Source organism: Ochotona princeps, chromosome 10 (assembly GCF_030435755.1).
Source record: "Ochotona princeps isolate mOchPri1 chromosome 10, mOchPri1.hap1, whole genome shotgun sequence".
NCBI classification, from domain to species: Eukaryota; Metazoa; Chordata; class Mammalia; order Lagomorpha; family Ochotonidae; genus Ochotona; species Ochotona princeps.
The window spans coordinates 1,434,892-1,460,729 of record NC_080841.1 but is presented as its reverse complement, the minus strand read 5'-3'; the positions used below and the strand labels follow the sequence as shown (position 1 = coordinate 1,460,729).

The following is a 25,838-nucleotide window of genomic DNA, read 5'->3' as shown; positions in this document are numbered from 1 at the left end:
CAAACCACCTTCACAGGTTTTATTCTTACACCCTGCATGAGAGAACTACAACTTGCAGGGCTCACAGATGCTCCGAATGCTAGGTCAGCACATGGCTGTCCTCAGCTGCAGCCAGCCCTGCCGCGCCGCCCGTGTCCCCCACATCCCTCCGTCAGGACACCCCTCAACAGTGGTGTTCGTTACACTCCTCAGCAGGCAGTTTGCTAGATGCTAGAGTTGGTGTTAAATTAGAGTCTAGGAACCTGATCTGCTGACATCAAACCAGGTTCTATTTCATTTTCTTGGAAAATTGCTTTCAGAAAACAACACAAAATTGAAGTAAAAGGTAGGCAGCTGGAAGACTGAAATAGCTTGGGATGTAGCCACTGTCTCTGTGTGGACTGCTGTGAAAATGTCCTCTCCCAACATCTGTATTTGCCATATTTAGCTGTGTCGGGCTTTATGTGACAGCACCATGTTGAGCAGCCTGCCATTCCAGATGACTTTGGGAAGCAAGCCACTCAGGATTGATGGTGTCTGCAGCAGGTGTAGCAGGGCTGTGGTCCTGAGTGCCAACATGGGTTGTGTTATCTGCACCTCAGTACAGCACATTCTGTTCCGGAAACTCCCCTCAGTGTTCCCAAGACAGACTGAAGAATTGCTGTCTCCCCAGTGTTTATAAGAGTTAAACCTATGGGCCCAGTGCCATGGGCTAGCAGCTAAAGTCCTCGCCTTGAACGTGCCGGGATCCCATATGGGCGCCAGTTCTAATCCTGGCAGCTCCATTTCCCATCCAGCTCCCTGCTTGTAGCCTGGGAAAGCAGTCAAGGATGGCCCAAAGTGTTGGGACCCTGCACCCGTGTGGGAGACCCGGAGGAAGTTCCTGGCTCCGGATCAGCATAGCACTGGCCATTGTGGTCACTTGGGGAGTGAATCATGGGATGGAAGATCTTTCCCTCTGTCTCTCCTCCTCTCTGGATATCTGACTTTCCAATAAAAATATATATAAAAAAATCTTAAAGAAATAAATAAATAACAGAGTTAACCCTAAAGGCTGAGTGTGATGGGCAAGACAAAAAGACAGAGGAACATTGCTGCTTCTTTTCCCTGGAGACCAGGACTGGTATGTTATGGCTCACGTGTAGCCACATTCCGCTAACCCTCTGCTGTGCATCTTATGAAGACGGCACGTGCTTCAGAAGCCAAAAGGATGAACTGAAGCTTTCATTCTGCTGCAGCATGACCAGTCATTTCTTTATGGTTAATACAGGAGTTTATAAATAGGAGATCTTGTGATATCCATCCTCAGATATGAAATAAAACATGATCTATCCATCACTGGCTCTTGGCATCCTAATATGGAGAAGGTAGGCTTCATTCACAAATCTTTACAGGTTGTTTTTATCACTGGAGGACTCATTCCAGGGGCAGAATGGAGGTTGAGGTGGGCACTTAAGACTCCTGTTGCCCAGTTCCATGTGGGAATACCCAAATTTTGTTTCTGTTTCTGTTTTAAAGGCAGGGTTACAGAGAGGGAGACACAGAGCTTTTCCATGTACTTCCCAAAGGGCCACAACAGCTGGGGACCTGGTCCTGGACTCAGCCAGGACCTTGCCACCGTTCAGGCCACGCTCATGAGCAGCAGGAGCCCGAGGAGCTGAGTCATCCTCTGTAGCTTTCCCAGGCCCATCGGCAGGACTCCGCTCAGTGCTCTGACAGGGGTGCCAGCATCAACTAAGCTCAGCAATGAGCCCAAGCTCCTGAATCCAGCTCCCTGCTAATGCAGACCTGCGGGAGCAGCGGGCATGTCTCCAGAACCTGGGCTTCTGCCATCCTGCTCAGCAGTCCCAGGTACGACCCTGACCCAGTCCAAGCCACTGTGGGCGTCTGGAATGTGCCCCAGTGGGTGGGAACACCCTGTCTCCTAGATACGTATCTTTCTTTCTGGGTCTCATTTTTTAATGTTAAGGTTTCATCCTGGAAATTAACAAGGAATAACTGACTTAGGTGGAAACTCAGGACAAAAGTGGAAGTTCTAGCGGTAACAAAGGAAGAAGATCCCGATGGGAAACTGTACATGAAGAATGCCGAATATTTAAGTCCAATTACAGTTCAAACAGCCTTTGTGGACATATGTTGCGAGAACGGTTTTGTGGTTGTGGTGGTGGAGGACTGAGAGCATGAAGAATAAAAGCATCTCTTACCTAGCATAGCTAATAGAACGTTTTTCAGTAAAGAATTTGGAAGAGCGGGTTAGGCGGGATGGCTCAATGGCTAAATCCTCACCTCACAAGCTCCAGTTGGTGCCCTGGCTGGTCCGCTTCCCATCCAGGTCCCCGCATGTGACCTTGGAGAACAATAAAGGGTGACTCAATACCTTGGGACCCTGCACCCATGTGGGAGACCCAGAAAAAGCTTCTGGCTTCTGGCTTTGGATCAGCTCAGTTCTGGCCATTGAGGCCACTTGGGGAGTGAACCTGCAGACAGAAGAAATTTCTCTCTGTCTCTCCTCTCTGTAACTCTTGCTTTTCCAATAAATATGAATAAATCTTTAAAAGAAATGAAGACTTTGGAAGAGCGTATTGAGAAGTGAAGATACGTTGCAATATGCATCTCTACTCCCGAATAAAGGGACTTCCAATGAAACTGTTAAATACATCTTGACAATAAGATCCTGGACTTCCTAACATCACCTACACCTACAATGACATGATACATTTAAATAGCAGAATGACGGACTTGTTTCTGTTGCTGGAAGAACTATACTATTGTAATAATATGGGGGGAAACAGTGAGGAGGTGGGACAATGGCATCAGTGGAAGGAAAAATCCCAGAGCCTATGGAACTGTATCACGAAAAATAAAAATTAAACAAACGAAAAGAGACACCAATGTTGTGGCGCCACAGGTAAAGCTGACACCCGCAATGCCAGCATCCCATATGGGCACCAGCTTGTGTTGGGGTTGCTCCAACTCCAATCCCACTCCCTGCTAATGGCCTGGGAAAACAGCAGAAGATGACCCACGTGTTTAGGCCCTGTCACCCACTTGGGAGAGCTGGACCAAACTCCTGCACGCTGGCCTTGGCTGGCCCGGAGAGCTGGCTCTCATCTGGAGCGTGAACCAAGAGCAGATGGAAGATCTGTGTGTGTCTTTCCCCCCTCTGTAACTCCTTCAAATAAATTAATAGATCTTAAAAAAAAAGAATTAAAAGGGCCTGCCAAATACAGCTATATAAGAAAATGTTATTCTACTGGGGACTGTATTTAAGATTTAGAAAACCCTGCAGTGTCCAAATGCTGAGTCTTTGGTCTTTTACCCTGGAGGGTCATTCATGCCCTCACTGTCAGAAACGTAGTAACGCTACCACTGTGAAAGAGGAGCATGAAATAACCTTGAAGCCCGAAAGACGCATGCTGTGGGGGTGACGTGATGCTGATCATGCCCCCAGAGTGCCACACTGAGATGGAACCCAGGGTCCTGCCACTTGGGGCACATGGGGAGGAGACAGCACAGAGGAGTCCCTCTCCCCCGGGGCTGGTATGGAACCAGTTGGGAGTTGCTGCCGCCCTACACACAGCTTTCAGTGGACCACTCCAGAACTGCTGGGCTAGTGGACACAAATTCCAAGGAGAGTGGATAACACCTTATTTGGAAGGTGACCTATTTTGGTTTGTATTGACTTGTGGGCAGCAGCCAATGACCTGGCCATACACTCAGGCAGAGACCATGGATGCCTCGCCTGTGAAATGTCCTTGTGGGGCACAGGCCTGTAGGAATTTGACCTGCCATTGCCCATCAGAAGAACTCCCTCCCAGGATGGCTAAGGAATTGTCATCCTCAGTTAGATGATTTGTGATTTTGCTTAACGTGATTACCTTGATCCACAGCAGGTGCATGCAGACACAGCAATCCATGGAGAGGTGGTCTAATTTTGAGGTGTGTTTCTCTTCTATCTCTTCCCCACCCCTGCACATGTTGCTGATGAGAGCTGTCTTGTCTGCCATGGAAAGGAACCAAGGTGGCACAGAGTCTGTGGCAATGTCCCTGGTGGGATGGTCCTAGCAGGAAGGGAGCATGATTGGTCCTGATGGCTTGGTATGCACACTTTCAGGGCACTCTACTCGGAGCAGAACAGAAAACGCTGCGTGGGCTTCCCCACCGAGCCTCATCCATGCAGGCCAAGGAGCACACCATCTAGCCCCACAGTGTCCATCGGGGGTGGGGAGGACCCCCTTCACAGAAGGAGCCCCTGGTGGCTGTCTGGACGCCAGGGAAGATCACGTCATATGGGGTGCTCCGCGCCCTCCAGGGCAGTGGGGCCAGGGACAACCCTCCTGTTCCTCCCTCTTACTCTGCTGGATCTAGGAGGCAGGGTAGGGAAGGCTGCACAGGTGTGACCTAAGTCCTTGCCAAGGAAGGAGTGTTCTGGTACAATAACTGCAATTTGTCCTTTGTTTCCACATCACCTTATGTTTTTTTCTCCTGCCAGTGTCGCTGTCACAGACGGTATGTGCAGTGACAGCTGGAAATAGCGACCACTCCTAAGGACGCAGGTCCGGAGGGCCTGATGGGGATCGGGGCGCTTCATCCCAGCTGGCAGAATTGTAGACAGTGAATGCACCATCCAGCCCAATAGCAAAAACGGCACATGCATCCGTACTGTACTAGCCTTCCCTGTCTGGCTGGGAGTAGACTTTTGGGGGCACTTGCTGGACAAGGCTTGCCGCCTGCACTCTAGACAGGCATGGTAGCTCGTGGGGGCATCCGCTGCCCATGAGAGAAGGCAGGGTGGCAACTGAGGGCAAAAAAGTGGATAAGTGAGCTGTGAGCTAGGGAGAACCCAGCATGCCATCATCTGAGTGTCTGCACCAGGTGTCTGAGGGTGCCTGAGGGTGTCTGCAGGGTGTCTGCAGGCCAACTACACTGGCCGAGACCGCAGCTGCTCCTGGAACCAGAGGGGCCAGACCGGCAGTTATGTTCATACAACACGATAGACTGGACTAACTGGTAAGGACTGAGTGTGATCCAGTAATGAACGGCACCGTTTGAATTGCAAGTCCTTCCATTCAAGGTGTCTGTGCCCAAAGACAGGCGTAGACTGTGAGACATATCTTTGATCTTTGTGGTCCCATCCTTGGACTTTTGAAAGTGTGAATTGTCTGGGCCCATCGCAATAGCCTAGTGGTTAAAGTCCTCACCTTGCATGTGCCGGGATCCCATATGGGCAACAGTTCATGTCCCAAGTGCTCCACTTCCCATTCAGCTCCCTGCTTGTGGCCTGAGAAAAAAGTTCAGCGCAAAGCCTTGGGACCCTGCACACATGTGGGAGACCTGAAAGAAGCTCCTGGCTCCTGGCTTCAGATTGGCTCAGTTCTGGCTGTTGCGGCCACTTGGAGAGTGAGCCAGCAGATGCAAGATGTTTCTCTCTCTCTCTCTCTCTCTCTCTCTCTCTCTCTCTCTCTCTCTCCTTCTCTCTATAAATATGTCTTTCCAATAAAAACAGATGAATCTTAAAAGCAAGTGTGAAGTATCTGTGCTATGGAGCCGACTGATGTCTGCCAGCACTGACTAACTTCAGGGTAGGGGCTGGAGACCAGAATGCCAAGGTAAGCCTAAAGACTTGAGCCCTCCACCTCCAGGGAGCAGCGAGGGAGGAGACTGAATCCATCACCGATAACCAGTGATGTCATGGTACCCTGTGCAGCGAAGCCTCCAGGAAAATCCACAAGGTTAGAGTTCGAGAAACTTCTGGCGGACTGAAGCCGCCGAGGTTCCTGGAGAGTGGCGTGCCCTGGGAAGGCAAGGAAGCCCAGGTTCCCCTCCATATATTTTGCCTGTGTTTGTCTTCTTCTTTTTTTTTAAGATTCGTTTATTTTTATTGCAAATTCAAATATGCAGAGAGGAGTAGAGACAGAGAGTAAGCTCTTCCATCTGATGATTCACTCCTGAGCGGCACATGCAAGTGACTGCAACGGCCGGTGCTGCGCCGATCGGAAGCCAAGAGCCAAGAATGAACATTTTAGCGCAGATCTACGTGTTGTTGCCCGCCAGATTTAGTAAAGAAAAGGGCTGTTCCGGATCTGGATGGGTATCAATCACAACCGACAGAAACACTAGAACCCTGGAATTCCTGATGGCGCTGCGTATGGGTTTTGCAAATCAGGCACTCAGAGGTTTTCTGACTAGACCATAATCTCCACACCTAAGCATCCCTAGTTCTATTGAGTATGAAATTAGGCTAATCAGAGACCAAACAGCGCTTCCAGGTCCCTTAAGGTGCAGTCAACTGCTTGGTCTCGGGCTCAAAGCTCCTCATGCTGATTTATGTCCACAGGCTTTGTGGGGACAGAGCAGATGTTCCGCACTAATTAGTCTCCTAACATTCCCTCAAGAAATCCCTCCAGCTGACTGCAGGACGAGCATTCCATGTTTAAAGTCCTACCCTTTTATACCTCTGTTGCAGGAAATGTTTATTTTCCAGACACTTTGAGCTCACCAAACGGTGAAAAGCAGAATCCAAACTCGACTAGAGACAGAGTTGGCCTTCCTCCAACGCTGGCTTAAATGGGCCCCAGGAACCCAGCCAGGACCCCAGCTGCTGCCACGGGGATCAAATGGGTGGGCCTTTGCAGGGGCAGAGGGTGCAAGGACTGCTGGGAAGAGCAAGCCACGGAGCTGGGGCAGGTTACAGCACACCGCAGGAAAGCAGGAGGCAGGTAGCATCAGTGGGTCCAAGCCACCTCCCTGATCCTGAACCAGGGAATCTGAAGACAAGATCTCCAAGAGCGACTGTCCCCAGTCATCCCAGGAGACCTGGTGACCAAGCTGGGAACATGGGAGAGCTACAGCTTGGCTGCTGGGAGCTGAGACTGGCAAAGGGAGACCCCAGACCCAGATGCTGGGTCGTACGGTTACAGAGACCCTGGCCCAGCCAACAGTGACTGACGGAGGGAGTTGGGCAAGCTGGAGATGGGACCCAAACGCTCCCTGTCCCCGGGATGGAGGGCAGGCACTGGGCTCCAGCGGACGGGAGCCAATGGAAAGGCACGGTGGCCAGTGCGGACTGTGGCCACACGGACTGCGTTCTAACTCCTCTGACCTCCTGCAGCTCCGGCTCGCCTGAGGTCTCTCACGGTTATTCTAATGTTGGAGCAACACAGGCTGGGGTCTTAGGGTCTTTTCCTCTTCTTAACTGACACCCTCTCTCGGTGACCCCATTCCGTCGTGTGCCTGAGCACCACTTCAGCAGGATGACGGGCCCCTCCACAGACGTCCCACACTTAGAGGTCCTCTCCAGACTCCTCACTGCCCCTACAGCCCGCCCTGGAAGTGCCTCAGGGGCATCCCAGGCAGACAGCGCTCAAACCCGACTTCCGAGCTCTAAGTTAGAGTGGGAGCGTCTGTATCCTAACATCTAAGTCTCTTTTCCAGACCCAGGGCCGATTAAGACAAGCTGTTCTTCAGGATTACGCGACACTACAGAACAACTCACAGACGCATTTGCGCGCCCATTCTTTCACTAGTTCTGGTTCAGAATCCACTTAGTCATCCAGAGGCAACAGTTACTCTGTTCTCCAAGAACCCAGGCCTTTGAGGGTTCCGGGGTGAGGAGCGCAGTGGAAGCACTGCCCCGCGCCAGCCCGTTATGAATTACGCACGAGGGACTCGCAGCTCCCAGAGGAGCCCCATCACGGCCACTCTAGCTTCCCCCTGGGAATTAGAAAAACTACGGAAATTCTCACTGTGCTAACAGCCAGCAGCGTCCCAACTCTGGTAGGTACTGTAGGCCACAATTTGTGAGAATTATTTCGCTTAATTTTCACAACAGCCCTCATGGATGACAAAACTGGAGGTCTGAAGCGTTTCAAGACTTGGCCTCAAACAGCCGAGCGTGCAGACCCGTGCCTTTGCCCGCTCGGCTAAATGGGCTTCTCCAGTCTGCTTTTCAAGCGAACTCAGACTCCATTTGTTGGCCTGGAAGTTGGTGAAACGTCTGGCTTTTGAAATACAATTATTTTCATGTTCAGAAAGACTCGAGCTCTTCTGAGTAATTTTTACTTAATCTTAAGCAAAACGTTCTTAGGAAATACAGCTCTGATATATAAATATTAACATTTACACACCCCTGTTCCCTCCTTCTTCATCTGGAATTTATACATCACATGCTGACCACGGCTGGAATTAAGTCACACATCTTGGCCATCTGCTTCCTGTTAACCAAAGCTTTAAAACAATCTATCTTTCCAAGTCACATTGAGCTATGAAAGAATTTCATTCTAATGATGTGTATCCAAGAGAAAAATTCTTTTTTCCACATTTAGCCTACTAGACAAGTTACAGTTATATGGTTATATAACCTTTCTTTCTTAAAAACTTTTAGTTACTACTGGAGAAAACAGTGCTAATAATAACTGCTTTAGCTGAAGGAAAATCTTGGAAACAAAAATGTGCAAAATGGAATTAAATTGCAGCTGTTTCTAAAATGAGATTATCTTGAAAATCATGTCTTTTTCTAAGCTACTCATATTTTAGCTTTCAGTCTGATTTTACAATATGTTTATGTAACAAGATTAAATTTTAAAAATAAATGCCGGTTTGGACATTTTGTGTCACGGGAGAACAGCCTAGACAATTGCTTGGCTTTTTGACTTGTGGAGATGTGCACCCACGGGCACACGGTGTGACTGGCCATGGAGTGGTCATTGACAGCCGCCGGGCAGCTCGGGAGGAAGTCGCGTCCAAGAGCAGCGGGACCCTGTGCATGGTCCTGCTACGGCCTGATGCCCCGTGGCAGTTCCCCCAAACACATAACTGGATTCTTCATTTGCTCTGGGCGCTCCTCTAGGGTTCAGGGGCATAAGATACAAGATGTATAAACAACAGGTCTTATTTGAACAGCTTAGGGTGACTGTGGAAACAGCGTATAAAACATTTCCAGAAAACATCTATAATGAAAAACTGCATTCATGGATTTCAAAGCACCTTTGAATCAAAGTAAACTTACTTTCAATTCAATGTTCCAAAAAGTTTGTGAAATGTGTTTGTAGGGTCACGTGTCTTTTATTGAGATCCAGTTTATGGGCAATCAAAAGCACAGCCTCCAAGTGTACAACTGAAAATGCTTTAGCAAATTTATACACACATGCAGCCAATGCCCCAATCCAGTTAAAGGACCATCTTGTCACCCTAAGAAAGTTTCCTTGAGCCCAGTCTGTTACCCTAGCTCTGCCTCCATTTCCATGAATTAGTTTTTTGCTCTCAAAGGCCACTTCAAGGGGATTATATGGTGTATATTTTTTGACCCCTTGTTAAAATTTTATGAATTGGGTCCAGCATAATGGTTTAGTGGATAAATTCTCGCCTTGCGCATGCCAGGTTCCCACAGCAGTTCGTGTCCCATTGCTCCACTTCCCATCCAGCTCCCTGCTTGTGGCCTGGGAAAGCAGTGAACCCTGCACCGCATGGGAGACCTGGAAGAAGCTCCTGGCTCCTGGCTTCAGATTGGTTTATCTCTGGCCTTTGTGCCCATTTTGGGAGTGGACCAACAGGCAGAAGATCTTTCTCTCTCTCTCTCCTTCTCTCTGTAAATCTGCTTTTCCATTAAAAATAAATAAATCTTAAAAAAATTCACATACTGTTTCAGAGACTCAAGATGCTGTATTAGTAGTTCATTTGTTTTATTACTAGCATCACTTCGCATGCTATGCCACAATTATTTAAATTTTTTTTTTAAAGATTTTATTATTATTGGAAAGCTGGATATACAGAGAGGAAGAGAGACAGAGAGGAAGATCTTCCATCCGATGTTTCACTCTCCAAGTGAGCCGCAACGGGCCGGGGCACGCCGATCCGAAGCCGAGAACCAGGAACCTCTTCCGGGTCTCCCACGCGGGTGCAGGGTCCCAAAGCATAGGGCCGTCCTCAACTGCCTTCCCAGGCCCCAAACAGGGAGCTGGATGGGAAGTGGAGCTGCCAGGATGAGAACCGGCGTCCATATGGGATCCCGGGGGCATTCAAGGCGAGGACTTTAGCCGCTAGGCCACGCTGCCGGGCCCTATTTTAAAATTCTAATCCTGTTGATAGATGTTTGGGTGCGTTTCTAGCTTTTTTGATATTAGGAATAAAGTCATGGCTAACACCCTTGGTCAAGTCTGTGAGCACATGCTTTCACTCTTGTGTAAGTAGCTATGAATGGAAGTACTGGCCATGAGTTGGGCATATAATTGGTGAGAGGCTCTCAGCTGGTTTTCCTAAGTGGCTGTATCATGTAGCACTCCCACAGGCAGGGTGTGAGCGCTCCACCTGTCCCTCAAGCTCACCAACACTTGCTGTTACTACTCTTAGTTTTCACCACTGTAGTGGATGGAAAGTGGACTTCCAGAATGGTCTTAGTGAACGTTTTGCTGATAACAAATGATGGTGAACACCTCCTTATGTGCTGACTGGCTGTTTATTTATCTCTTTTTGTAAAATGTTCAAATCTTTTGCTTGTTTCAAAATTGTGCTGTTTTTCTATTTTTTAGTTGTGGTTCTTTATATATTGTGATACAAGCTTTTTTAAAATCAGATATGTGTATTAAGAATATTTTCTTAAGGTTTTGGCACTGCGGCTTCATAGGCTAATCCTCCATCTGCAAGTGCCAGCATCCCATGTGTGCGCCATTTCTTTTTATTTATTCATTTTCTTACTCATTTAAAGTTTGAGAATAGATTGAGATCATTTCTGCCCCAAGACCTCTAATCATTCGATTTACCAGATAAAACTGCGGGGTTGCAAGAGCGCTAGCTATCCTGAGGGAAACTACGGAGGGAACCAGTTTCTAGATTGTTCCATCAGTCTTTCAGCCCTAAACCCAGGTCGGACGACCGATATGCATGTCAGGACTGCTATAGACCTCCGCCAGAGCTTCCTCTGGCTTCACCCACCCAGATATAGTTCACCAGCTCTCGGGTCCTAACAGAGGCGCGTGCTCCACCTCCCTGACGCAGCAGGCGAGATGGGCCGGTGGCACGGCCCTGGCAGACTGGAGAGGGCTTGGGATCCCACCTCATTGCAACATGGGGGTTATCGCTGGAGACCCGATTTGCGCACATTTTTCTAATACTGGCTACCCCACTTCCCTTCCAGCTGTCTTCTTATGGCCTGGGAAAGCAGCAGGGAGGACTGAAATCCCTGGGACAACGCACCCATGTGGGAGACGCAGAAGAAGCTCCTGGCTTCAGATTGCTTCAGTTCCGGCCGTGGCAGTTTGGGGAATGAACCTGCAGGTGGAAGATTTTTATCTCTCTCTCCTCTCTCCAGATCTGTTTTTCAAGTAAAAATAAATCTCTTTTAAAAGAATGTTTTCCTCCCAGTTTGTGTCTTGTATTTGTTATTAATTTATTTATCTGTGTTTATTTGAAAAGCAGAATGACCCAGAGAAAGATCTTCCACCCACTGGCGTCCTCTCCCAACGCTGCAGCAGTGGCGGCTTTGTCAGGAGTCAGGAACTCTACCCAGGCTCCCCGAGTGAGTGCCAAGGACCCAAGTGCTGGACTCTTCGCCTCAAGCCACCTCTTAGGATGTGCGTCTGTAGGCGCCTGGATCAGAAGAGCAGGTGGGGCTGGCGTGCAGGCACTCACTCCAACATGGGTGCGGGCAGCATTAGGCTCCTACCTGCTGCCGCAACACCAGCCCCTACTTGTTAATCTGCACTTTCCCGACAACATGGAAACTGAATAGCTGACATAAAGGTAGATCTGCTTGGTCTCTATTCTTAATCGTGTATCTGCGTGGTTTTGATCTTGCTAGTGTCCGTTTGCCCTTGGCCTTGCAATAACAGGTGGGCTGCCTCTGAGGAGGAGTGGTTCTGATGAACAGGTTTGGGGTTGAGGGAGGCCCTGCTCCCTCCTCGGCTCCCTGTCCTTAGAGTTCTCCGGCCTCTCCTGTCTTGCAGGGAGAAAACTCAGAAATTCAAAAGATGAATGAGAAGAGCCATGCCAAAAGCCAACCGCTTCCTCCTGTGTTTTAAATAAATGGTGAATATATCCACTTGAATGAAACAGCTCAGGGTTGATTGATGAATGATGAGAGGAAAGCTGAAAAGGACGGTGTAGTACTGGCATCCCATACAGAGACCCGAGTCAGCCCGATCAGGACACATCCCGTTGAGACACACTCTAGCGACTTGCACAGTCCTGTCGCCAGCTACTCTGGATGAGTTTTTGGAGATGCTGAGGTGTTGTAGGCTTGTACCCACGGGTATTCACCTGTGTCAGCATCACAGCCTCACCGCATTGCTCACTGTGCTCTATCTGATGGCCGGTGCCCCTCTGTACAGTGGCTACGGAGTCTGAGTATTGTGTGTGTTGATCAGGGCAGGATGAGCTCTGCTGCCAAGAGACAGACACATCCTGAACTCTTGGGAGTTTGCCATCATGTAATCGTGTTTCTCCCCCTTGTGGATTACAGTGTGGCTCCAGCGTCTCTGCTAGGAGTCAGCAGACACCAGGCAGTGCTGAGCTCCCATGGGCAGCAGGGCACGCTTGCCTGAGGTCAGAGGCTGCAGCCAAGAAGTGACGAGATCCCATGCCACAGCGGGGCCAGTCTGGGAGCCTGAGGACAGGGCAGCCCCCTGGCTCCGAGTGAGGTGCCACCAGGAATAGCCTGGAATGCAGATGAGGCCGGCCCTGGGGAAGGCTGGGAACACAGCTGCTACCACCCAGGAGGGGCACAGGAGAATTCCAATCAGTAGGCTACACTGATCGTTGTAACCAGTGTCTGTATGTTAATCTTACATTGTTGGCATTTTTCCATATTGTAAAATAACATTTCAAACATGATTTGTGGTTCACAAAAATAATACTTGCAAGCGTATACCAAACATAGAGTCCAGCATCTTATTGTCCCGCTTGCAATGGGGAAATCTCAACTGAACTTGAGCTGTGGTTATGCAATAAGGTGGAGGAATCCACCATGGTGGGAGGGTTTGGGGAGGGGTGGGGAGAACCCAAGTATCTATGTAACTGTGTCACATAATACAATGTAATTACTGAAGTTAAATAATAAATAATTAAAAAAAAAAACATATGCAAAGATTTGGACACTAAGATGTACTTCACGAATAAACCAGTATCAATAGCAAAAAAAAAAAAAACAAAAAACAAACAAACAAAAAAAAAATAATACTTTTCAAGCGCTAAAACACATTCTTTCACCATTTTATACAAAATGGGCAGTATTATCACTGCCTTAGCTAGACATAAATACGAGGCTCGGGGATGCTGAATCACGTGGCAGGGAACTGCTGACCGCCGTGAAAGCTGATAGTCCGCTCTGAAGCCTGTCTCGGACTGCACCGTCCTGCCTTTGCTGGGCACGGCAGGGCACCAACTGGCACCAACTACAGGTGGGTCACCTACGGCCCAACAGTGAAGCTGCTCCAAAGCTCTTCTTTACCGTTCGTTTTGCTTTTTAAAGAACAGATTTATTCTATTTGTTTGAAAGGCAGACTAATAGAGAGACAGAGAAAAGGGCTCTTCCACGCACTACGTCACTCCTCAACAGCTGCAGCTGCCAGGGCCAGTCCAGGCTGGAGCCAGGAGCTGCATCTGGGTCTCCCTCATGGGTGGCAAGGGCCCAAGTATTCAGGTCATCTTTGCTGCTTCCCCAGGCGCTAGGAGGGGGCCAGGTCAGAGGCAGAGCAGCCGTCCTGCTTGACCTGCTCCACCACACTGCCTCCTCAATGTTCATGTTTGTGAACACCAAAGGAACTCATTTAGGTACTTCTAAGTAGATCTCACGTGTTCCCCGTCACTCACAGAAACAGTGACTGTGTAAGGTGAGGGAGACATTAGCTTGATTGTGGTAGATATTTCACAATGCATATGCAAATCCAATAATCACATTGTGCACTTAAAATGCATAGACGCGCCCTCTGTCAGTTATAACTTCATATAGCTAGAGCACAGTGATTTGCAGAGAGCACCTTCGCACGCTAAGCCTTGCACGCGCGCTTGCACACGCGTCTGTTCCTGTAGACTGAACACATCTGAAAAGCAAGCGCTGTCGCCAGAGTGAAGGCGTATCGAGCTTTCCAGCTGAAAACTTCCACCAACCACATCAACCAGCGGTGTGTAAAGTGATTAGTCGCCACAACTGCCGTCCAGTAAGTCTCATAACTTAAAAATGTTGTTTTTGAGTCCAAAGGCAAGCCCCCACGGGCACAGAGCCCCATTAGCTGCCTGGGTTTGTTGAATTCTCATTGCTTTTTGGAATCCTTCTTTGCTTCAGTTCAGTTTGACCTGAACTTGAACTGTGCGTGGGGAATAAAATGTGGCCCAAAGCAGGCTGTGTACATGGTGAGCTGCAGCCCAGCCTGGAGCCTGCATGTGAGACTCAGCACAGCAGCTGCACCGCTGCTCAGCCAGGGGCGCCCACCAGGCGCTGTCTGCAGGCACCTCCTGTTCCCCAGTTATAAATACAGCCTGCACCCGCACCGGGGGGAGTGGCCCCTCCGAACCATCTCCCCTGGGGAGTGCTGCCCAGTTCTAGAACTTTATCTTGCTCAAGTCATTTTGTTAACTTGTCTTGGTTTCCTTTTGAAGCAAATATTATATTAAGGAATTACAATTCATTTTCACACTTCACATCAGCCCTCTCCTGAGCCACTGATAGAAATCTATATTATAAAAATGAAGTCCCGGGCTCAATGCAGTAGCCTAGAAGCTAAAGTCCTTGCTCTGCACTCACCAGGATTCCATATGGGCACCAGTTCTAATCTCGGGGGCCCTGCTTCCCATCCAGCTCCCTGCTTGTGGACCCCTGGGACCCTGCACCCACATGGGAAACCCAAAAAAGGCTCCTGGCTCCTGGCTTTGGATTGGCATAGCTCTGGCCGTTGTGGCCGTTTGGGGAGTGAATCAATGGATAGAAGATCTTTCTCTCTCTTCTCCTCTCTGTGTATCTGACTTTCCAATGAAAAGAAAATAAATTAAAAAAAAAAAAAAATGAAGTCCCTGAAGCTTATCTCACACAGGTCAGCCTAAGAGTCGGAAGCAGTCCTCTGGGGTACTCTGGAACGGTCAGATTCAGGAAGTCCCACTCTGGATTTGTCTGTCTCGGGCAGCCATCAGCTGTTACGCGTGTGTGGAAAGCAGCGACAGGAGGCCCCAGCGCGATTGTGTAGTGTGAGTGAGCTTCAGGGAGATGGTGTGCTGATAGCAGGGAGCTCTTTCTCAGTAACACTGGTGAGAAATGAGTTTTACTGCCAAGATGTCTGGGCTGCTACTCCCCACGTGGGAGAGCCAGATGCAGTTTTGGGCTCCTGGCCTGCCCGGCCCTGGGTGTTGTGACCATCTGGGGAGTGAGCTAGTGGACGTGTGTGTGTGTGTGTGTGTGTGTGTGTGACCCTGTCTGTAGCTATGCCTTTCAAGTAAGTAAGTCTTTTTTAAAAAGAAGTAAGTCATAAAAAAATGTGTTCTATGTTATTTCTTGTTTGAGGAGAAGTAAAACCTGCCAGGAATCAGTAAATTATGTTAGAAAATATGTATAGCTCCTCAACTAAAATATTAATGAGATTATTACTTGAATATAGTGCAAGTGCTTTCTTGGAAATATTACTGGTGGCACAGGGTGGGCACTTGATGTAGTGGCTAAGACGCCTTCCCTGGGCACAGCGGCCACCTGAATCCCTGTTGGAGTGCCTGTTCTCAACTTCCGGCTCCATTTTCACTTCCAGCTTGATGCAGTCCTGCACACTGGGAGGCAGCAGACGATGGCTCGACTTCCTGTGGGAGTCCCAGCTGGCATTCGGGGGTCCTGCCTCATTCTGGAACAACCCTGGTTCTTGTAGGTTTCTGCTGAGTGGACCAGTGCATGGACCATCCTTCTCTGTCTGTAAAACAACAAAGCAGAAAACAATCCACTGCCTCCCTGCATGGGACGCCCGTGCTCTGCAGCAAATCCAGAATCCCAGTTGTTCTGGATCTGTGCCTGTACGGACATGTCAGCATTAAGAACAAGAACTTGGCCTGGCACCTTGGCCTAGCGGCTAATGTCCTCTCCTTGAATGCGCCGGGATCCCATATCGAAGCCGGTTCTAATCCTAGCAGCTCCACTTCCCGTCCAGCTCCCTGCTTGTGGTCTGGGAAAACAGTTGAGGAAGGCCCGAAAAAGCTTTGGGACTCTGCTCCCATGCAGGAGACCCAGAAGAGGTTCCTGGCTCCTGGCTTCAGAATGGCACAGCTCTGGCTGTTGCAGTCACTTGGGGAGTGAATCAGCAGACGGAAGATCTTCCTCTCTGTTGCTCCTCCTCTCTGTATATATGACTTTCCAATAAAAAAAAAATCTGAAAAAAAAAAAGAGAGAAATCGCTCTAGACACAGGCAGGGGAGTGAGGAGTGAGCTCACAGGTGAGTGAGCTTGGCTTAACGTTGGAGCCGGAAATACAGTTCTCTCCATCACCTCCTTCCCTTAAAGAGCTGTGTGAGTTCATTTTTATGTATTTTATTCAGCCAGATGAACAGCTGTGTGCTGTTGGGTGTGTGGAGTTACAGACTAATTGTCCTTAAGTTAGTGAGGTCTGCGCTGTCTGTGGGTGGCTTGCCTGTGCTAGAGCACCACGCTTTGCCTAATGGCAGCCTCAGAAGTGATTACACTTCAGTGTTTAGTGTGAGCATGGGCGAGCACTCCCGTCTGCTGGTTCATCCCAGATGCCGTTCGGCAGCCTGGCCTGAGCTGGGAGCCAGGCCTTTCCAAGGGGTGTCAGAGCTCAGGTGTCTCCTGGGTCAGCATTAGCACGAAGCTGGAGTCAGGAGCAGGAGTTGGGAAGGAAACCCAGGTCCTGTCACAGGGCTAAACGCCCCTCCTAAGAGCCATCTTCCAGTAGCATGGTGATGTGTGAGCAGACAAGCTTTATCATTAAGCCATCAGGGCTAAGTGGCAGGTGCCTCCCAGGCATAGTGCTTGGCTCCTGTCTCATCCTCTGGGGCTCACGCCTGCTGCGCTGTGTTCTCCAGCCTCTGGATGCCACGGCCCTGCTCACACAGAACGCCACGGGCACAGCTCTGGTGGCAGGTTCTCCGTGGTCCCCTCACTTGGTGTGGATGTGCCTGTCTCCATCCCCAGCGCGGAGCCTGACTCAGCCGCCCAACCTCCCTTACCATGTCCTGGTCTTGGAGTGTCCCTGTGGTCCATGCTGTTTCCTTCCTCACACCGGAACCTGTACCTGCCCTGGTCCTGTGGGTCTCCCAGGCACACCTGCTCACACCAGGCCTTCTCTTCACATGGGCAGAGTCGTGTCGGGATCCCTGTTGGGTCTGGATGTGCCTCTCACCCTGCCCGCCTTCCTGGTTGCCTTTCTCTCTCTGCTGAGGACGGCTCACGGCCTCTCTGATGCTCACTTCATTGCTTCCCCTCCCAGCAGCTCTAGGGCGTGAGCTGCCTAATACCCTGCTGCGCCTGGCATCAGAGATCAGTACACACCAGGCTGCAAGATCAGCTTCACACCAACTCTTCTATGAAACAGAGCACAGACTCCAAGACCGAACACTCAGGAACATGGACCCAGCTCATGATTCCACTGTGCATGTGCGTGTGTGTGCATGCATGTGTGTGAATGCGTGTGTATGTATGTGCATGCGTATGTGTGCATGTGTGTGCGTGTACGTGCGTGCACAGCCTCTCCTAGGCCGTGGGAGACAGAGGGCAGAGCACCAGGCTTGGAGGGAAGGATGGATGGAGCACTTCTGCCTGACACACCCAGGTTTTCTCCTCCCACGCTGTGACGGCGTTGCCCGGTGATCAGCTGCAGGCTGCCCTGGGTTCATCCGGGTCAGCAGGGGTGCTGGTCCGTCCCTCTCCCTCCTCCTCTTACTGCCTGCTGCCCCTCAGTCAGACCCTCATGCGTGCCACTGCTTTCTTTCTCAAGCAGCCCCACTGGCCAAAGCCATGCTGCTGGCCTGGCATCCAGGGGGCTCTGCAGAAGTCCTAGCCAGAGCAGGTGGGAGTGACAATCACTGCCTGGGTCTCCTTCTTTGCTCCTGCCCTCCAAGACGTGGGCAACCCTCCCTGAGATGCCTGTCTGTGCCCTCCCCGTGGGCCTGAGGAAGGAATCCCAGCTCTTCCAGGCTGCCATCACACAGATCTCTTGTGCTCACAGAGGCTGGGGCGTGACTTAGGGCTGCACAACCTTACAGCCACAGCTGGACTGCCACCGGGCCGAGCAGTGGAGCCCGCGGTTTAGCTGAGGTGACCCATGACACGGAAGCCTCATGACTGAAGCAGCTGTGTTCATCAACGGTGTCACAAAAGGCAGTGGCGTGTATCGTGTCTGAACCGCCTCAGAAAACACCTGCTTGGTACCCTAGCAAGGCAGACCCATGAAGAATTCCTGCCTGCTTATTGCAATGAGAGTCTGACCAAAGGAGTTAGAGACAGGTGTTGAGCCATGGCCTTTTGAGCTGTTTTTTTCTGACCCTGAAACTTGCTCAAGGCAGCTGGTTAACTTTGTGTAGGCAGAGGCCAGGTTGCTGAGCTATGCTGAGCTAGGCTGAGTACTTTAGGACCTGCTCATTCCTACAGTTCCAACAACAGCTTTGAAGGATGAACAGGTATAACTTGTTCCCACAGCAGGTGCTCCATGAAATTCTCAAGCCGGCACCCAGGGGGCAGCCTTGAGCAGCGGGTGCCGGACCCCAGCCCTGACTTGGTGACTGTCCCAGGAAGGCTCAGTGTCCAAGAACCGGGGGTCGCTGTGGGTGGCTGCGGTGGCCACTGGAGGGCATCCGCTGAGCATCACTCAGCGAGCCTTGCCTGCTCCTCAGCGGGAGCCTTCGTCAGGGCGCAGCTGTAGTCTGGACTTCGCAGAGGTTGGGATCCAGGCGAGAAACAGCTGCGGTTCCTCCCAGGGGTTTTGCGCCCTGTGTCATCAAGCTGAGCGCCCCTTGGGGTCCCCGCAGAGAGGGTCCTGCTGTAGTCCCTTCCCTGGGTGGCGGCTGGGACCCTTCTACTGAGGCCGGGGCAGCAGGATGGTGCAGTGCCGGCTGTGGGGCTGTTTCCTAGGTGTGCCGCCAGGTGCTGTCCTCTGCCTGCAGGTGCAGGGGCAAATGTCTCCTGGGCTGGAGACGCACCAGCCCCGCAGGAAGCAAGAGGGAAGATGGGCAGGCTGCCGGCGGCTGCTGTGTGGAGCCAGGAAGAGCATGCCCAGGTGTCCTGTGCGTGCCCCTCTGTAATCACTCCAGGAGCCATCTGAGCAGACCCCAGCTAACTTCGGGAGAGGAATGCTACCTGATTCGATGAATTCTGCTGAAAGCGTTTAACAGGACAGCCTCATCACTTGTAACAACAACGAACTGATCACTTGTAACAACAAAATGAGACACAGGATTCAAGGTGCTGTGGATTAAAGAGATTGCTAACCAGACACCGTACACCCTGCCAACGTAGAGCGTGCTCTTGCCCCAGGCACAGCAGAGGAAGCTGGGCCCCTCTGCCTGTGAATGCAGATAGAATCAGAACCTCTGGGCGTGCACAGCCATGAAGCCAACACATCTTTCTAGCCCCAGGTGCAGCAAATCCAAGCAATGGTAGTGTATTGTGGTCCCACCACCTTGGTGCACCAGCCCCTACCCCTCCTGAACCCACTCGGGGTTCCACCGTCGGCACCCCTCGGGGCTCCCCACACAGGAGCTTTAGCTGCTGGCACCTCATTAGGGAAGTCCACCTGTTGGTGACATGCACTAGGAAGGAACTGACTCAGAAAGCAAAACAAAACAAAAAAAATCCCCCTGTGATTCACAGATTTAACAAATGTCAAAATGGGCGTCACGGGCGGCAGGTACAGACTTAAGGTCACAAAGCCACAGAAAAAGGTGGCTTGAGGCCAAGCGAGGGCTGAGCGGGTCGGGGTCTGGCGAGGCACACTGCTCCCCCAGATGCCTCTCTGGCTGCCAAGGCACCCACCGTGCTAGCAGGGGGTCCAGCAGGTGGCGCTATGCCCAGGGCACACCAGAACCAAACTGGCAGTCTCCCACTGGTAAGGCTGGGTACAGTCTGGCCTAGAACCCATGTATCTGCGGTAGGGGTGTGGCTGGGGGCCCACCAAGGCACCAGCGCCAGTATGTCTCCATGGGATCGGAGGACTGGTGCCCAGTCAGCCAGACGGCCCTTGGGTCCTGGGTTCTGTCACTGATATTCCCAAGCTGCCTTGGTTTTTCTAACACCCTCGGGCTTCTGCCCCACCTGAGGTCTTATGTAAAGTTGGGGCCCTGTTTGAAAGTCACATGAAACAAACACTTCTCAGTTTCCAAGGAGATGTGGGGCCGGTGTTGGGCGGCAGCAGCTGAAGCAGTTGGCTTGCGATCCTGGCATCCATACTGGAACACCACTTTCAGACCCAGCTGCTCCATTTCCAATCCAGCTCTCTGCTAATGTACCTGGAAAAGCAACGGAGATGGCCCAAGTCCCTGGTCCCCTGCAGCCACACCCTGGTCCCCCGCACCCACACCCTGGTCCCCTGCACCCACACCCTGGTCCCCCGCACCCACAGCCTGGTCCCCCGCACCCACACCCTGGTCACCTACAGCCCAGACGACACTCCTGGCTCCTGACTTCCACCTAGCCCAGCACTCACAGTTTCAGTCATCCTGCGTCTCCTGCTTCTTTCTAATGTTTTGCCTTTGAAATAATAAATCTTTAAAGAAAGAAATCTCAGCACTATTTACCAGAAAGAAACAGTCTTAGGAATATTTTCATACAAAGCAAATACAAAGTAGGGAATTTTCTGAACTAGCTGACTTCAATCATGTGAAATTGAATCTGGTTCATGAAGTTATTGAATTGCTTGGAGACCCATTTCTAGTGTGTGATTAATAAAATGATACTCACTTAGGATTTGCAAATATTAAATACCATGACTTAAAATAACACGCGCCTTAATTTTTCCTACAAATCATGGTGATGAGGAGGAAGCAACAATTCTTCCAGACAGCTCGAGCATTGTCAATGGCCACTCGCTGGGAACGGCCACTCGCTCGCTGGGAATGGCCACTCTCTGGGAATGGCCACACGCTGGGAATGACTACTCTCTGGGAACGGCCACACGCTGGGAATGGCCACATGCTGGGAATGGCCACTTGCTGGGAATGGCCACTCGCTGGGAATGGCCACACGCTGGGAATGCTACTTGCTGGGAATGGCCACTCTCTGGGAATGCTACTTGCTGGGAATGGCCACTCTCTGGGAATGCCACTCGCTGGGGTTGCCACTTGCTGGGAATGGCCACTCTCTGGGAATGGCCACTCACTGGGAATGGCCACTCGCTGGGAATGGTCACACGCTGGGAATGGCCACTCGCTGGGAATGGTCACACGCTGGGAATGGCCACTCGCTGGGAATGGTCACACGCTGGGAATGGTCACACGCTGGGAATGGCCACTTGCTGGGAATGGTCACTTGCTGGGAATGGCCACTCACTGGGAATGGCCACTCGCTGGGAATGGTCACACGCTGGGAATGGCCACTCGCTGGGAATGGTCACACGCTGGGAATGGCCACTCGCTGGGAATGGTCACACGCTGGGAATGGCCACTCGCTGGGAATGGTCACACGCTGGGAATGGCCACTCGCTGGGAATGGTCACACGCTGGGAATGGTCACACGCTGGGAATGGCCACTTGCTGGGAATGGCCACTTGCTGGGAATGGCCACTAGCTGGGAATGGCCTTTCTTGGGAATGACATTTTGGCTCCCACTTACCATGCTTCCTGGCAGTAGGAAGAACTTCACACATTTGATCAGGCTCACTTTGGACAACAGCCCCTGGGGTGGGTGTTAGTGAAGAAGGGGTGAAGACAGCGGGGGGGGGGGTGGTTGAGCTCCTCGGGGGTGGGGTGGTTGAGCTCCTCGACCAGGTTCAGGCTGCGGAGGGACTCACAGAATTTCCAGTTCACCAACCTGCTGCTCTCCCAGCCTGCCTTCCTGCACCTGCCATTCTGTGCCGAGCAAAGACTGACAGCTGGGAGTCATCAGCCCCTCAGAATGACGACGCCTGACACGCCACACTTGTGTGTGTGTGTGCAGAGGCTGGGGAGGGTGTCTCGAGCGTGCAGGTGTGAAGGGAGTGTCTGTGGGTGTGTTTGGAGGGTTGAGTGTGTGTGGAGTGCTTATGGGGCATTGTGTGTGTGTCTGCAGACATGTGAACCGAGTGTATCTGTGTAGATGGTGTACATGTAGAGGTGTATGGTGTGCGTGTACGGGGGTTCTGAGTATGTGTAAGGTGCATATTCGTGTGTCTGTTTAGGGTTCAGCGAGTGTGTGTGTGGGAGGGCTGTGTGTCCATAGGTGTGCACTGTGTGCTTTCACGGTGTGTACGATATGGCTGTAGGTATGTGTGTGGAGGGTTATGTGGATGTAAGTGGTGTGTATGTAGGGTGTGAGTGGAGGGAGTGTGTCTGTAGGCGTGTGGATGGTGTTGGCGTGACATGAGGGTCTCAGACGCACAGGTGGAGCTGCTGCCTTTTCCTGGGGGGTGAGCGTAGAGCAATGAGACGTCTCAAGTCCACCCGCGGGGCTCGCAGCCACCCGGAGCTCCACAGCCGTCCTCTTTCCCCGCCCCCCGTGTTTCTGGACCGCCCCAGGTTGGCGCCCAGCGGACGGAAAGCCGTGGGAGAGGCGGTCCCGGAGCGCCCGCGAAGGGGCGGGAGGCGGCCACAGGGGCGCTGGGGCGCGGCCAGGGGAGGCGCCCAGGAGGCGGCGCCGGCTGAAGAGGTCGCCTCAGCCTCGAGCCGCCGTCGGAGCTCTGGAGCGAGCGAGTCCGCTGCGCACAGCACCGCATCCACCGCGCCTCGGCCATGGGTGGCACCGCCTCCAGCCAGCTGGACGAGACCCGGAGCGCCTACATCCGAGGTACGCGGGTCTCCACCTGCGGCTCGGGCGTCCGGAGCGCGGGCGCGTCTCCTGGTGCCGGCGGGAGGACACCTGAGCTGTGCGCGCACCTGGAGCCTGGGGTGGGGAAGCCTTGGGAGGCCACTGGGCGGGAGGCAGGCGCAGGTGCAGGCGCAGGTGCAGGATTGCTGGGAGACGCGCTGTGGCACCTGGCGCGAGTTGAGCTGGGCTGCTTCTGCGGGGCTGTCCGTCCTTCTCGGTTTCCCTGGGGATTCCCGGGCGTGGAGCCGAGTTCCCCTTCGTGTCCGGGGAAAGGGGAGTGTGGGCCGCCGCTTCCCCGCGCCCTGGGCGCGTGGCCAGCAAAACGGTGCCGTCCCGTTCCCTCCTGGCAGGGGTGGGGCCAGGCGGCAGGAAGGAACTGGAAGGTTTTGTTACGAACGGGTGAAGGGAACGCGGGGCAGGAACTCGCCATGGTGAGGGTCTGGGGGAGCAGGCAGGCCGAGTCCCATCTGTGGGGGTATGCTGCCTGGCGGCCCCCAGACCTTTGTGTCCCCCACCTGTAACAAGCCGCCGTCTGTCTGACGACTTCACTCTGTGTTGTGGGATGTGTGTGTTTCCGGAGGTGGCAAACCCCGGTTTCAGGCTGATTCTTTGCAGCTTTGGCCAAGTGCTTCCTGGGGCCTGCTGCTGCACCCAGGACTCTTTTCTGGAGAGACGATTGTGCCTTCCGTGTCGTAGCCGATATTTGTTTTCACTCATTGCAGCAGCATTCGGAAGTGCCGGAGAAGCTGAATAAGTCGGGGCCCTTGGGGCGGGCCAGGTCCTGTGAGTGAGTCTGCAGAGTCCTGGACTGCAGCTGGGGACCACAGGATGTGTTCCAGCCGGCGTGGCCGGGCCACCAGCCTGCCAGGTCCCTCTGCTGCTGAGCGTGGGAGTGGAGGAAGCTGATCCCAGCCTGCCCGGGTCCTAAGCATTTAGCCGCCACTGGCGTGGGATGAGTGGACAGGGGGCTTGTGTGTGCATGTTTGTCCAAGGCTGAGCTAGGACACCTGGCTGTGTTTGAGTAAAGCGGTAGCTGAGGGTGTGGCATCTTGCTCAGCGCTGTCCTCTGGTTTGACGGGGAGGATGCTGGAAGGTGTGTGTGGTGGGCTGGTGCAGAGCACGGTGAAGTGCAGCCGGCGTGTAACTTCATGTCAGAGCTCTGGTCTTGCCAGAAGGAAGCCCCTTGGCAGACATGCCTGAGCTCATGGGGCTGTGGGACATGCTGAAGCCCCCTGTCCCCGAGCAAACCTGTCCGTGTGTGTCGCCGAGCTGTGCTCAAGGGCACAGACGTGTGAGGAGCTACGTCCCATCTAAGACGCTGGCTCTGTGATGGGTGTGGCACTCCTGTGTCCTCAGCATAGTGTCTGGAGGCCACTTCCCCGAGTCAGCGGCCAGCTGAGTCCCCAAGGACAGTGCCCCCCGCTGGCCAGCACTGACCCAGCTGGCAGGATGCTGGTAGCACACAGCGCCACTGGGCACTGAGGGCACGCTTCTCTCTTTCTGTTTCTGGTGATGCATTTGGTGTGCCTGGAATAGAACTGTCACTTTCAGAATGTGTTTGGGCCCCTGTTCGCTTTCCTTTGAAAAAGGACTGCTGAATTTTTGATGGGTCAAAGAGGAAAAAGCAGAGTTCTCCCTTGCCCTGTGAAGTCCAGCAGGGGAGGCATCAGGCCAGAGCTGGGCACCCAAGCCAGAGTGTGTGGTGCCCGGGTGCCAGTGGGCACTTGCTGACTTTTGCTATTGTGGAGTTGGTTGCGGGCACCCTGGAAAGGCCCAGTGGGCTTCCCCTGGAACACTCATTGGTGAGCTGATGCTGGCAAAATTAAAAAAATCAGTTTCACGTTCCAAGCAGCACGGGTTCCACTTTGGTTTGTTTCCTAAGGGTAGAGTGAGGTGGCTCTTCGTGAGGTCCATGCTGGGCCTGGCATCCGGGCGGGATGGTGGGGGGCAGGAGAGACCCGCTCGGTTGCTGGCTCCTCCACCAGTGGGGGGCTTGTCTTGGTGGAGGTTGGTCAGTCCAGAGAAGCAGGGAGCTGCTCTGACTCGCCTGGGTCATCCTAAGGCAGTTTCAGAGGCTGGAGGCTGGCTGACCGTGGCTGTGGCCCAGGACAGACAGTTAGAACATAAGGTCCATTAGATGCTGGTGGGTGCCTCCCGGTATCCTTCCCCACCCCAGGGGCCTCCAGATGCCCTTGATTTCTGGCCACGGATTAACTCAAGTCTTTCGGAGTGCTGTGGGCTGCCTGGCGTGGGGCTCGCTTGAGGCTGTTTCTCGGAGTGTTCCTTCCCTTTGGGACAGGCGACATTGGGGGGGGCGCCTCTCTGTTCTCTGGGCTCTGGTGACAGCAGGAGAGAGCTGTGGGGTCTCAGAGGAGAGCTGGAGCCTGACCTATGGGGAACAGCCCGCCTGTGCCACCCCAGGTGGCCTGGACCAAGGATGCCTGCACCTACTCTCCGAGTGGTTGGGATTGTTAGCTGTCACCCGCTGGCCCCATTGACTGCCCAGGAAGGGCATTTAACCCTTTGTAGCGTCTGGGTTTGAGTCCCGACTCAAAGGATGCCAGGAATGCACACCCTGGAGGCAGTGGCGGCTCCTGTGATTGGGTCCCTCCACCCTGGGACTCTGGGTTGCACCCTGGCTTCTGGCTTAGCTCCCAGTGTGGACATTTGGAGAACACAGCAGCGGACAGGACTCACTCTGCCTGCGTCCCCTTCTCTGTCTCACAAGTAATATAAGCCCTGTGATAAAGGCGTTCCCCAGCCTTCCTTGCAGCCACACAGGGCGATGTGGCTGAGTGTTGGCCAATGGAACGCAGGTAGCAGGGCTGTGTACCTTCTCCAGACAGCATGAGGTGGGCTGTGGCCCCCGCCCCGCTGGCTGGGTTGTGTGTGTGGCTGGAGCTGTGGCCCTGTTCATGGAGATGTCCATCAAAGCGGGACTTCAGGAAGA

General features: G+C 52.5%; 1 protein-coding gene across 1 annotated transcript in view; it reads left to right on the top strand.

Annotated features, from left to right (window-relative positions):
• Window positions 1–22,633: 22,633 nt before the first annotated feature.
• Window positions 22,634–25,838, top strand: part of NIBAN1 (niban apoptosis regulator 1) — an 89,114-nt gene continuing 85,909 nt past the window's right edge. The window contains exon 1 of the mRNA XM_058669683.1: window positions 22,634–22,867. Coding sequence (XP_058525666.1) covers window positions 22,813–22,867 — 55 coding nt within the window. The 5' untranslated portion in view covers window positions 22,634–22,812. The remainder of the gene's footprint in view (window positions 22,868–25,838) is intronic.